The sequence below is a fragment of the Chrysochloris asiatica genome, unplaced genomic scaffold (genome assembly GCF_000296735.1).
Source record: "Chrysochloris asiatica unplaced genomic scaffold, ChrAsi1.0 scaffold00158, whole genome shotgun sequence".
Taxonomy (NCBI): Eukaryota; Metazoa; Chordata; class Mammalia; order Afrosoricida; family Chrysochloridae; genus Chrysochloris; species Chrysochloris asiatica.
Window position 1 is genome coordinate 6,115,375 of NW_006408676.1, and position 13,620 is coordinate 6,128,994.

Genomic DNA, 13,620 nt, shown 5'->3' on the forward strand with positions numbered 1-13,620 from the left:
GCCACATGTATTACTGCTGTTGTTATGTGTTCTTCAGTCAGTCCTGACCCCCAGCAATGCCATGTACAACAGAACAAAATGGTACCCGGTCCTGTGCCATCCTCACAATTGTTGGTATGTTTGAGTCCACTGTTGCAGCCACTGTGTCAATTCACTTTGTTGAAGTCTTCCTCTTTTTCGCTGATTCTACTTTATCAAGCATGATGTCCTTCTTCAGGGATTAGGCCTTCCTGATAATGCATTCAAAGTAAATGAGGCAAAGTCTCACCACCCTCACCTCTAAGGAACAGTCTGGCTGTACTCATTCCAAGAAAGATTTATTTGTTCATTCTTATGGAAGTCCAGGGTATATGTAATTCTGCCAACACCACAATTCTAAAGAATTTATTGTTCTTTGATCTTTTTTATTCATTGTGCAGCTTTCGAATTCATGAGGCAAATGAAAATAAAATGTCTTGGGTTGGACACACCTTAATCCTCAAAGTGACATCTTTGCTTCTTAATACTTTAAAGATGATAAACGGAGAAGAAGCAATATAGTTTTTTTGTTGTTATTTTTAAGTTATGTTTATTTAGCATATGTACACATAAAAGAGAAACTGCCCTCTGATACTACCCAGCAGAAAACATACACAAACCCACGGTATATAGTTTTTTTTAATTCTGGAAAACTTAAAAAATATATTATAGTGAGACATCTGGTAAGATGGCAGACTAGACAGACACACTACATGGATTCTCTGCAACAAATATATGAGAGACCAAATCAGACACATAAAATCCTGGAACCCTGAACTCCAGAAAAAGGGTTAGGGAAGTGGACTGAGTGCTTGCTGGGAGGAGACACTGAACAGGGCCAGTGGAAGAAGAATGACTGGAGAATAGTCAGTCAGATGCAGTGTGACCATCTTGAACCTTTGAGAGCAGCTTTGGCAACAGAAGGCAGCATGGCAGAGCAGAATCACACAGGTGACTGGAAAGGTGCAGTTCCTTCTTCTTCCCCATGGTTCCCTTGGTAGAGTTCAGAACCACTCGGTTGGGAACCATGCCAATGTGTGTCTCTGTGTGTGTGTGTGTGTGTGTGGTGGGGGCAGCTTTGCTACATTGGACTGTTTTGGTGCCTGGATTCAGGTGGGCTTGGCTTAGTACCTACAGAACCTGCAGAGTCACCAGATCAGCATTTAATGAATCACCCCCACACCCAGCTGCCCTAAAGGCCTAATAGACATTGAAACTAGCCCTGTCAAGGGCCTCGATCTGGAAAGAGTGCCCTAAACACAGAAAACACAGAGGCAAGGCCAACAGGAAATTCATTTAGGGCCAGGAACTCTGCTGTCCCATCCCTTTAACATCCAGTTGGGGAGATCCTTGGCTTGCAGGAGTCTCCCCAAGAATTTTCTCCTCTCTGTGTCCAATAGCGGCATTTGTTGTTGTTGTTGTTTTGGGGTTTGGTTTTGTACTTTTGTTGTTTCATTGATTTTGTTTCTTCTTTCTCCTTTTCCTTCCAGTCTGTTGAATTTTATCCTGTCTCTGCTTTTGTTTTGTTTTTTCTGTCTCTCATTTTCCCTCTTCTTTTTTGCCCCCTTTGACTTTTCATTACTACTTCATTCTTTTCTCCTTTCATCTTCCCTCTCCCTGGTTTTTCAAAGGGCTATTTTTATTTCTTCCTTTTATTTTCTCGTTTATAGTTCCATTTTTCTGTCCCTCCTTTCTCTTTTTAGTTATTATATTCTTTTTTTCTGGTCCTTGCCTATTTTTGATTCTTTTATTTCCTTTATTATTTTGTTTTCATTGTTGGTTGATTGCTTGTTTATTCTGTTTTGCTTCTTGGTCGGGGGGGGACACGGATGTTCTCCTCTTTCTCACCCAACAGGTGACAGCAATCATGCCCATACAGCCCAGACACAACCATACCCTCTACAAGTCCACCCACCCACTGGGAAAGTGCCAATGCCAGCTAATATACCACCTAATCAAAAATAGGCATCAGCCGACACCAGCCAAACCCACCCTAAATTGAAATGAACAAACAGCAAATGGAGAATGTTGTACACATTTCTATTCTCTAACTACACTCATAGGACATAGCTGGAAAGAGCCTACGAACACATCAACATACAACCATCAATTGAATATAAATATGAAAACACAATGTTAGCTCCCACAACAAACAAGACACAATGGAGTAAACAAATGGCCAAGATGCAGATCCAAAACTTTCTGAGGTAGAAAAGTGAAAAAGAATTCAAAAGAATGATATTTAGGAAGGAGCTCTGGTAGCATAGTGGTTACGAATTGGGCTATGAACTGCAAGGTTAGCAGTTCGAAACTACCAGCTGTCCCACAGGAGAAAGATGAGGCTTTCTGTTCCTGTAAAGATTTTCAGCCTCGAAAACCATGTACAGGGTCACCATGAGTCGGATCCGACTCCACAGCACATAACCACCACCACAAAGGATTAACAAAACAAACAAAAAACATTGACTGTGTCTTCATTTCTGTATCTATATGAGACATGTAGGGTATGGGCATCTTTAGGACAGGAGTAAGAAAATATTAGCAATAGATCTTTGAGTAATATAGCCTTAAAAGTAATAGGACAGGTATTTTCCAAGATTATAAATTATCAGAAAATCATAAACCTTCTGGTCTGGAGGATCCTTTACTAATGGGAAAAATGTATGAGCACTCTTGGAAACAGGAGGATATACTAAACTACCTCAAGTAACCACGCTATAACTTATCAAAAGAAAACCTTTCAGAATTCTCCCCAGGAAACAGAAGCCCAACAGCAGACTGCCTTATTGGAGGACAATCTTTTACCTAGAATCAATGTTTTGACTGCTAAAGAGAACCAACCGTATATATAAGTCTAGCAGCCAAAATCTACATGGAGTCCTATTGTGGCTCTGTAGGATGTCCACTAGACTGCTAACAAGATTGGTGATTCAAACCCACCAACCACTCCTTGGAAATCCTAAACAGGGTCGCTATGAGTAGAAACCGACTCCATGGCACTTAACAACAATAAGGGAACCCTATGTGTCTAGAAGCCAAAATCATCTGCTTGTCATGTAAATTTTCTTTATTATAACAAGGGCTGCTGAGGACTATATATCCATACAGGTTCTCTAGTTACTATAACGTAATTTCAGATTTCAAAACAAATCTGGTGATAGTGGTTGTGTCCTGACTCATAGCGGCCCTGTATACGGTTTCTGAGGCTGCAACCTTTACGGGAATAGAAAGCCTCATCATTCTCCTGAAGTGCACCTGGTGGATTCAACCTGGCAGTTAGCAGCATACCATGTAACTCACTATACCACCAGCACTCCTTGAGCAATATGTCTAAGTATCAATAAATTATGCATCTTATCAATAAGGAGTTAGTCTTACCTGTTCCTCTACAGTGGTCTCTGCACATGCTCTACAGAGTCCTTGCAAAGTATCAACAGCTGAACTGATCACTTCTAAAGACCACTGAAATCCATTCAGCTTACACTTGATAACATCTGAAAAGGAAGTACACATCTTTCAAGTTTATCTGCTGAAACACACACACAGACCACACAAGGGACCTTAAATATTTCATGGAAAACAGAATTACAAGAAAATGAAGCTTGGTAATCAAAACTCAACTAGAGGAAGATAAAAAATAATAATTTTTGATAAAGGAAACGAGGGTAAATTGCTATAAATTGATGAACTTGACCTATACTCATGGAGGTAGTAATTCTAAATATCAACAGAAAGGGAAGGTGTCTTCACATCAAGTATCAATGCTATCCCTCTCTACAAAAGGTAGATAGGGACAGGCAACTTAAGACATTGGCTACCTAAAATAAGGGGGTGATAAAGGCACAAAGTGAGTGGCTTACAAGGTTTCAAGAGGGCGTTTAGTTTAAGAGTGTGAGGGGAAGACAGAGTCCCCACAGAATAGTTTTCATCTTATCTAGATGGGTCTGGTGAAAAGAGATTAAGTCTTAAGATTCTTATGACTTAATAGTGAGTAACTGCTATCATGACAAATTGCGACTGTCACAACTGTACAGGCAGAAGTTTGTAACAAAAACAGGGGAGCAGTTAATCTTACAGTCCAGAAGACCTTATGACCAACAAGAGAAAAGAGCACAAGCGGTATGCGGGACCTTATCCAGAGAAACAATGACACCAGAGATGGAGGCAGAGATGGGGACAGGGAGAGAGGGAGCAGCTGAGGACTCTAGATTCATGGGAAGAGAGAGACTGAGAGCTGGTGGCCAGGAGGCAGACTTGCAAAATGTGTCCTTTGATGGTATAAATTATTATATATGCCTGAGTGTTTTTTAAAAAAAAAAAGGAGCTAAAATGAATATAGAGAAATACTGTTAACTGACGGTATATGGAGGGGATTAAAATCATTGTAATGAAACAAGGTGTATGATTTGTTGAATGTAAAACTGATGATCTGCCCTGAAAACTTTCACTCAATTCACAATAAAAACGTTTTAATAAAAACATAAAAAGAAAATGAAAAATTTCCACTAACATCTGAAGCCCTCTCATATGTTTATAATATGGAGTCCTGGTATGATGCTGTAAGGTAAGCACTAGACTTCTAACCACAAGGTCGGTGGTTCAAACCCACCAGCTGCTACTTAGAAACTCTATACAAGATCGCTATGAGTCAGAACTGACTTTACGGCTCTCAACAGCAAAACAACATTTTATATGAATCACTGATGTGGTTAGCAGTTGTTTTACCCAAAGCACACTCTCTTTCTCTACAAACACACACATATACACTCACACACAAGACTGAGGTGAGAGGCACCACTGTTACCAGGAAGATTCTACCAGAGGCACTCACCAATCACTTTGTCCCGGGTGCTCTTAGGAAGATGCTTTGCAATATGCCCGATGACACACAGAATATGCCCCAAGGTGTTGGAATTGGGATTCTTTTGACTAGGAAAAGGGCAAGAAAACTATCAATATAAAACCAAAAAGAGCATAACTGCCAACAATATGCTTCTCCTCGGGAAAACAATGAATACTGAAGTAAGTAGGGTAGTAGCATGGTTTAAGAGTCAAGCTGTAGGAACATTAAGATACTTAGTGTACTTAGAAGTTAATCAGTTTAAAAAGGATTCTTGTCATTTGTCTTATGGCAGAATTTAAAGAAGAGATCTCTGTATATAAATAACTACTAATTAGCTTACTTTAGATTCTAGCTTTGTTTGAAAGGATCTTTAATGCCTGTCTATTAGTGGCTAAATTGTAAACATGCAAACCTGCTGATTTTCTCCCAGGACTCGATTATTTTGGTGTAATTCAGCTTTGGTGATGAGCAAGCAACCTTGGAGAGCAGCATCCAGGCTGGTGCAGAATGTTCTGTGCCAGTATGCGATATCAAATTATTTATAAAAGTAGATGAGAATTTATCTTTCTTGGACCAGATATGAAAAGCCTTATTTAAATAACGGCTAGGAAAAAAAGAAAACAACGTGGAAAAGAAGAATTATAATTACATACATACAAAACTATTCTGATGATCAGCCCCTCTGTTACAGTATTCCTTTGGCACATACAATAAGCACACAGAATTAGCTACTGGTGTATCAGATAGCAAGATAAATAGCTTTTTTCATATACGGAATAAATATGACTTATTTCCCCTTTTATAAAATGTTTATTTTCAAGCAAGCAACATTTCACAATTCATGAGACCTTTCCATCCTGATTTCCTTCAAAATTCCCACACATATGGGATGGCATGCCAATTAACATATTAATTGAAATTTACATGGCTATAGTGACAAAAAATATAGAGTGTCCTCTTTTCAATAGCAGTATTAACAGAGAAATGGTACCCTACCATTTAAATATGTTATTGTTAACTGTTGTCTAGTCAATTCCAACTCATAGCCATCCTGTAGAGGGTTTCAGAGGAGCAGCTTGTGGATTTGAACTGCCAACCTTACATATGGTTAACATTAAAAAATGAAACAAAACAGATACCACTGCGTCGATTCTGACTCATGGAGAACACATATCTCAAATTAGAACTGTGTTCCATAGGGCTTTCAATGGCTTACTTTTTGGAAATACATTCCAGGTGTTTCTTCTGAGGTGCCCGAGTGTACCCCAACTTTTGAACTTTCAATAGCAGCCAAGTATGCTATTTGCACTACTCAGGGACTCTGTTATTAATTCTTGTTGCTGTTCAGTGCCATTGTGTTGGTTCTGACTCATAGTGACCCTGTACACGGTTTTCAAGGAGCAGCTGGTGAGCTTGAACCACCGACCTTACGGTTCACAACTAACCCTGCAGAGTCCAGCACATTAGCTGCAGTGCCACACTTAGTAAAACTTTCTATGATTTGTAATACCATGCAGACATTGATAATAAAAATCTTTTAAAGACAAAAAAATTATTCTGATGTATTAAAGTGTATTGTCTTTTTCACTTTTTATTGTGAACTGGGTGAAGGTTTATAGCACAGATGATCAGTTTTACATTAAAAAATTCATACACATTGGTTTCATTTTATTGGTCACATCTCAATGTAACATCACTTACCTCACTCCCTCCTTGTTTTCTGTCTCCATTCCTTTCCTTCCTAAGGCTTTTGAACTTTGTCCTTAGGCAAACACTGCCCTTTTGATATCAAATGATTGATTACTGTAAGGTATGTGTACCTCATTACTGTTCCTGTTTCCCTTAACAGACCTGATTATTGTTCGGTTAAAAACTGAGCCACAGCGAAAAGATCAGATTCAGACCTGGAAAGTGATTAAAGGCCACAGTCTCAGGGTTCCACCAGTCTTTACCCAACTAGTGAGCCCAGTCTCTAATGGTTTTGAGTTTTGTTCCACCACTTTCTCTCACTCTATCCAAGACCTTCCAATGTGACCCGTTTAAGAACAGTTGGTAGAGGTAGCCAGACACCATCTAGTTTTTCGGTCTCAGGGTTATAGAGACTGATGTTGGCATGGTCCATCTGTCCTCTGGACTGTTTCCATGAGTCTTCAGTCTATCAATTCTTTCCTCTGGACAGGGAGAGATCACTAAATGCATCTGAGATGGCTTTTAGGAGCCCAGTTGCTACATAACAGAGTAGAACTGTTATTTTGTGGACTTTATTATGCCAGTGGTTCTGAGACCCCAGGTCCAGCAGCAGCTTCCCACAAAGTGTTTGGTTATATCTAAGACATATTATAACTCTGTCCCCTATATAACCCACAACATTTAAGGATATTATTTGTAACAAAAGTAAAAAATCATGTACAAATAACCTGCTGAACCTCTATTTATGTGAGTATACTCCTTGAAACACTGTTCAGCCCGTGTGTCTATTCATGCATCTACTCGTAGATCACCATTATTGCAGGATCATGTACTCAACTGTATTTACTTAATCTTAATTCTCGCTTTCCTCTCTGTGTCTTTCCCTGTCTCTGTCATGTTCTGCTAACCTCCCTTTTATATAGTGCTATCTCTTTCACCCAAGTAACAAGTGTATCAATTTCTTCCCAAGTTTAAGACAGTCTGTTCTACCTTAACATCTATTTGAAACCCTCTTCATTTGGATGTTCTATAACTATACGCTTCCTGCTGTTTGTTTATTTACTTATTTATTTATTTATTTAGTTAGTTAAGTGTTTTATTGTGGATTATATGATAGTTTACCCTGCTTTCTATTTTTTAATTGTGCTCGTTATAAACTGCTATCTCTGGTTTCCTATTTTCAGTCTTAATAGGTGTCTTTTACTTTGAATAGGAGTTCTGGAATGTCACTGTAAGATAAGCAGTGGATTGCAAGGTCAGTTTGAACTGCAAGGTCAGAGGTTCATTTCCACAAGCAACTCCTTGAAAACCCTGTATAGGATTACTGTGAATCAACCAATATCATATTTGAATTGCCTTCTGGGTGGAGTTGTCATGTATGTTAATCTCAGGCTGTTGTGTGCTATATTGGTTTTCTGTCCAAAAACTTCCTTTAGTAGTTTTTGTAAGGTGGGTCTGGTTTTTTTCTTAATTTCTGTTAAGTCATCTTTTGTTTTACCTCTTCCCAAAGCACTGAGTACTGTTCTATTTTTCATAAGACACATGCTATATAAATGCAGTCACATCCCATGATAAGCAAATATAAATTATTTTATTAATAAACTATTGACTAAAATCTATTCATGTATGTCTGAAGTTTTACTATATATATATCTTACAACACAATTTATATCTAATGTCCAAATACCACAAAATCCATGAAATTAAAAAAAGAAACATTTAAAAATAGACTACTAAGAGTGAAAAAAGTCGTTTAGAAAGTCCAAAGACCTCATTCCTTTCCCCACTGCTATCAATTTTTGAGTTTTGAAACAAATTATTGCAACTCTTTCTCAGGCCTAATGGTTTGCCTAATAAGCAGCATGGCTAAAGAGATACAATTCCAGGCTAACAATACTGGCTGGCACCCCCTTCGGGTGGGAAAACTTTTCTTGCACTCTGTGCAGTGGAATATAAAGCTGGGATTAGAAGAGTCCTCAAGGTCCTTCTTTCATGGTACAAAGAGAGGGAGCATCCCATGGACATTTACTCAGTTATCTTTTGAGCCGGTGGGGGGACAGCTCGTGATGGAATGTTTCTTGCAGAACACTCTTTTGCCTGTGAGTACGGGCACTAAAATGCCTTTCACTGTGTACATGTGTCTCATGCGTATAACCTGATCAGGATAAATGGAAACAACACCCATGGAGTTGTTGGTGCCACTGGTTGAAATTCTCATTCCAGTATTATGATGGGCACTTGGGATCTGGAAATCACCTTTAAAGCAACCTGCAGATACAATGCCAAAAATCACACAAAATATTAAGTCATGTTTACTACATGAGGCCAACAGACTGGGGGAAAAAACATATGGGAACTTCCACTTTTGAAATCAAATTTAGCTCTTCTCTGACAACTTCCCTATCTTTACAAGTTATACCTTTTTCATATCAACTGAGAAGTTCACAAAATGCCTCCCAACTTACCTCCGCTTTTGATCATAATCATTCCCTATCTAATCAGAATGTGACACTACACTGGTTCCTTTAAAAATGGTGATTGACCTCAATTCTAATTTCAAGCCATGGATATCCATCAGTGCTAATTTTATCTGATCTCTACTTGACCTTACTGACCACTATTTGCACCCTGAGACTCTGTGAGGCTAACTTCTTAGTTCTTGCTTTACCTGTGTGACCTTTTCATTTTCTTCACTAACTCTTTTTCTTCTAATCATTTTAACTAAGTGATTTTGAGTAGTTCTATTCTTAGTCCTCTTCTCTACAATCTAACTCTGGGTGATCCTACTTACCACCAAGAGTTCCCACTTAGCTATGACAAAGCATTACAAGCACAAGGTCAAAACTGAACTTCCCTCTCCAGCCTCTCCCATTCTCCAGGCCTGGTCTGTCTCTGCTTTCCACACTTCAATGGCAATACCATTAGTTAGAATTCTTGGCACCTTTGGATCTCCTAAGCCTTTGTACTACTATTTCCTGCCTAGAAGATCTGATTATGGCTGCCTCACATTCCTACTTTCTCCCTAAGCTTTGGCTCATGCTACCCACCCCAAGAGCTTGCCTATATATAAAAATAAAAGAAAAACATTACCCAATTGCTCATGCCTTTTCTTGTGCTCCTTTACCCAGTTTCTACTAAAATTGTAAGGTTTGGGGTATCGTTCTATTATACTGTAGCGTAAGTGGTGGTAAGACCCTCTGGTAGCTTAGTGATTACAAACTGAGCTATTAACCTCAAAGTCAGCAGTTCGAAAACTACCAGCCATTCCGCGGGAGAAAGATGAGGCTTTCTGCTCCCGTAAAGATATAACAACCTCAAAAACCCTGTATAGAGTTGCTATGAGTCAGAACCGACTCCACGACACATAACCACAAAGTGGAGGAAGCACACTAAGAGCTATGAAGAGTAGGCTTGTTCAATTGAATACTGTAACCATTTCCTTCCACCCTCAAGTCCAAGGGTTTCACCAGCTTTACCACTTTCACTTGTTAGGCCGCTCTTGAATAGGCCTCATTTTAGTTCCTCTGCCTTCATCCTACTTCAGACCCTCATTCATCTTTAACTTCAATCACTTCAATAGCGGTCTATTTTCTCAGACTTCAGCCCTGCATTCTTGGCCACCATACAGAAAAATCATTCTCTATTATTCCCAAACTATAAAATCCTGCATTACTCATTTACTTTAAATTCATCAATGGCTTCTCTTCTCCCTACTTGTTTTCAATCTGAAGAAGTCAAAGTAGTTGGACTGCTACAGAACAACTTTCCAATATCTGGGTCCTGATTAGCTCTCTCGTTTTAGTACATATACAACCAAAGAGTCAGCCTGAGGTCCTGCAGTGCCCAGGCACAGTACACACGGCTGCCTGCCTCCATGGCTTTGCAGTGGACATTTCCTCTTTGGGAATGACCTTTAGTTCACACTTCTGTTATGTTCTTGTGTGAATGCAAGACGTCATCTATTCTGCGGAGTGAAATCTCCCTGAACACTTATTGATGTCCCAATAATATTGTTTCTTAAAGAATGTGTAGTAACATTTAATCTATAAATTTTTATAAAGCTCTTTATTCCACACCATTTGCTGATCGTAACAATCCCAAACTCCAACCCATTCCTTCATTTCAGCGGCTCTTTTTCATCTTAGACTTCTTTCAACTTTTAAAAACTGACTTGTTGTGAGGTGCCGTCGAATGGGTTCTGATCCACAAGGACCCTGTATAGGGTTTCCGAGGAGCCACTGGTGAGCTTAACCACTCACCTTGCAGTTCAAAACAGTTCTGCAGTCTGAAGCATTAACCCACAGCGCCACAACAGAACTCCCAAAAACTAAGCATCCGAAAAAGCTTTTGTTTACATGGGTTACATCGACTAATATTTCCATATTTGGAATTAAAACGAAGCAATTTTAAAAACAGTTGTTAGTTTTACAATAACAACATATCCCCTTCATAATGTTAAGTGCCATCAAGTCAGTTCCGACTCACAGTGACCCTGTGTAAGTTTCTGAGAAGGGACAGGTGGGTTTGAACTGCTTAGCAGTCCAGTGCTTATCCTACAGCACCACACCAGGAATTTCATGGCATATTGTTGTTAAATGCCATTAAGTTGGTGAAGTCCTGGTGTGGTGCTGTGGGTTAACACACTAGACTGCAAAGCCGTCAGAACTGCAAGGTCGGCGGTTCAAGCTCACCAGCTGCTCCTCAGAAATCTTATACAGGGTCGTTATGGGTTGGAACCGACTCGACAGCACTTAACAACATACCTATGTAGCAACCCTATATAGGGTATCTGAGGAGCAGCTGGTGGGTTTGAACTGCTGCCCTTGCAGTTACAGTTATCCACCAGGACCCCGAATGCATATTAGTAACAGCAATTTATTTTCTTCACAGAAACTTACTGCCTTGTCTAAAACAAATTTAGTGAGAAAAATGGTAATCAATGTGTTATATTTTTAGTAATTACTTTAATATCTGTTACAACTGCAGGTTTGAGTATCTGCTTTTGCATTAAATCTCTTTTAATATCACTAGGTGGCCTCTGGAAAATTCTAATGTACTATAATGAAAGAAAGAGTGAAAAATGGTAAGTAAGTTAATATTATAAAAATACTTTGACCCACCCAGTATTGCCACAAGCGGACGGAGGTGTCCTGCAGTGAGCCTGCTGGCGATGCTGGTGCGAGTGAGACTGTGCATGTCAGGAGGATAGGGGTGAACAGGTTTGTTTTGGTTCACTCCCTCTGTGGGTCACAAGACAACAGTTCTCTGAGTAGACCATGATACCAGGCCTCCTGGTGGCCCTCCCTAGGTCCAGAAGAGAAGAAAGCTTATGAGCAGCCCTGATGAGGACAGGGACTCTGTATCTCATCAGTGAGCAGTCAGGGAAAAAGCAGCAAAAGGACAGTACTGTCAACAGAGGAAGTTCTTCCCAAACTGCGTTGTCTTAACATCTGTAATTTAGCTTCTTTTTTTAAAATTTTTCTTTTTTCAATTAGACATTTTGTTTGAAGAGATAAACACAACACAATAAATATTGTATAACCTGCTCATTAGCTAGGTTCCTGTGGCCGCTGAGCTTCCTCTGTTGCTTTCAGGAATCAGCAGAAATAGAAATTTGGTTCCTCAAAAAAAAATTGACCTCACCAACCCATCATGCTTTGAGAACTTCTGTCTCACTCATTTTTTATCATGGCTCTTTTAAAACTTCTTTATTTTAATTCTATCTTCACCTTCCTAAGTTTGGGCAAAAGATTGACCACTAATTTACTGTGAGAAGTTAGCAAGTTCTAGTGTTTATAATTTCCTCTTTTGTAATTTTTCATTATCCCTTTTTCCATTACCTTTCTCTAAAGTTCTCTTTTACTATTTTACAGTGTGTCCCCCTTATGCATTTTTCTTTTACAAAAACTTTCTTCATTAAATATTCAATATATTCCATTAACACTCAATTTCTAACTAGTGGTTCCCTATCCTTCGAATTCAATACCCACAGGTAGTTTTCCTTTACTTCCAAATGAAAACAAAGCCCATGTAGGTGCTATGGTACACCTTGATTATAAGACACACCTCAATTTCATATATGCTAAAATTAAGAAAATATGTATTCCATTCCAGAACTGATGAAACCAGAGAGTCAGACAACACTCCCAGAAATATGTAATGGAAATCTAGGAGGTAGTTTTTGGTTTTATTTTTTTAAAAGGAGAGGAGACTGGAAATGTGCGTTTCATAAAGCGAGAAGAACAACGTTCAAAAGCACAGCATGTTTTCAGAGGGCATGGCATGGTGATCTGAGTCATGGTCTGGTGCTGTTAGGGCCCAGAATGCATGTGGGTGACTACAAGACGACTATGAAGGAATCTGTGGCTTTATTTAAGATTAGCACTGGACTGCAAGGTAGGTTTGAACCCCAAGGTTGGCAGTTCAAACTCACTAGCTGCTCCTTGAAGCCCCTATGCAGGGTCACTATGAGTTGGAATTGTCTCAATGGCACTTAACAACAATGAAGGAACAAGTAGGAGACATATGATGAGTTGAAGTGACTAGAAATCATTCAATGAAATATTTTAGAAATATCCCTCTGGAGCAGAGTAGAAACCAGACTAGAGTGAGAAACTGAAAGCAGAGCCTAGCCAGGAAGGAGATTAAGAGAATTCGGGAAACAAAGTATGGGGCCTGAAAAGATGAGGGATTCCAGAGACATGTGAAATGGAGAACTGCCAAGATCTGAGAACAGGCTAGTGCATACTAGGGAATGCAGAAATGAGTAAGCACAACTCCCAGGTTCCGCATCTGGGTAACTTCGTGATTAGCAGAGATAGAATAAGAGGAGAAAAGATTTTGAGAGAAATTCACTTGGCAGTTTAAAGGGTGGGACTGTATAGCCAAGCTGGAGAGCTGCACTTTTCTGCTTTTTCAAATATTAAGTTTTAAAACATTATCAAGTTGTAATTACCTTTAAAAAATAGCCTCATCTAAAATGTTGTTGTTGTTGTTAAGTGCCATCGAGTCGGGTCCGACCCATAGCGACCCTGTACAGGGTTTCCGAGGGTGTAAATCTTTACGGGAGT

At 39.3% G+C, this 13,620-nt stretch overlaps 1 protein-coding gene across 1 annotated transcript in view; it reads right to left on the bottom strand.

The window, feature by feature from the left end:
• Positions 1 to 13,620, bottom strand: part of NCAPD3 (non-SMC condensin II complex, subunit D3) — a 152,144-nt gene that overhangs the window by 50,626 nt on the left and 87,898 nt on the right. Inside the window, exons 17-19 of the mRNA XM_006871006.1 lie at positions 5,274 to 5,465; positions 4,850 to 4,947; positions 3,397 to 3,512 (exon numbers count right to left, since the gene is read on the bottom strand). Coding sequence (XP_006871068.1) covers positions 3,397 to 3,512; positions 4,850 to 4,947; positions 5,274 to 5,465 — 406 coding nt within the window. The remainder of the gene's footprint in view (positions 1 to 3,396; positions 3,513 to 4,849; positions 4,948 to 5,273; positions 5,466 to 13,620) is intronic.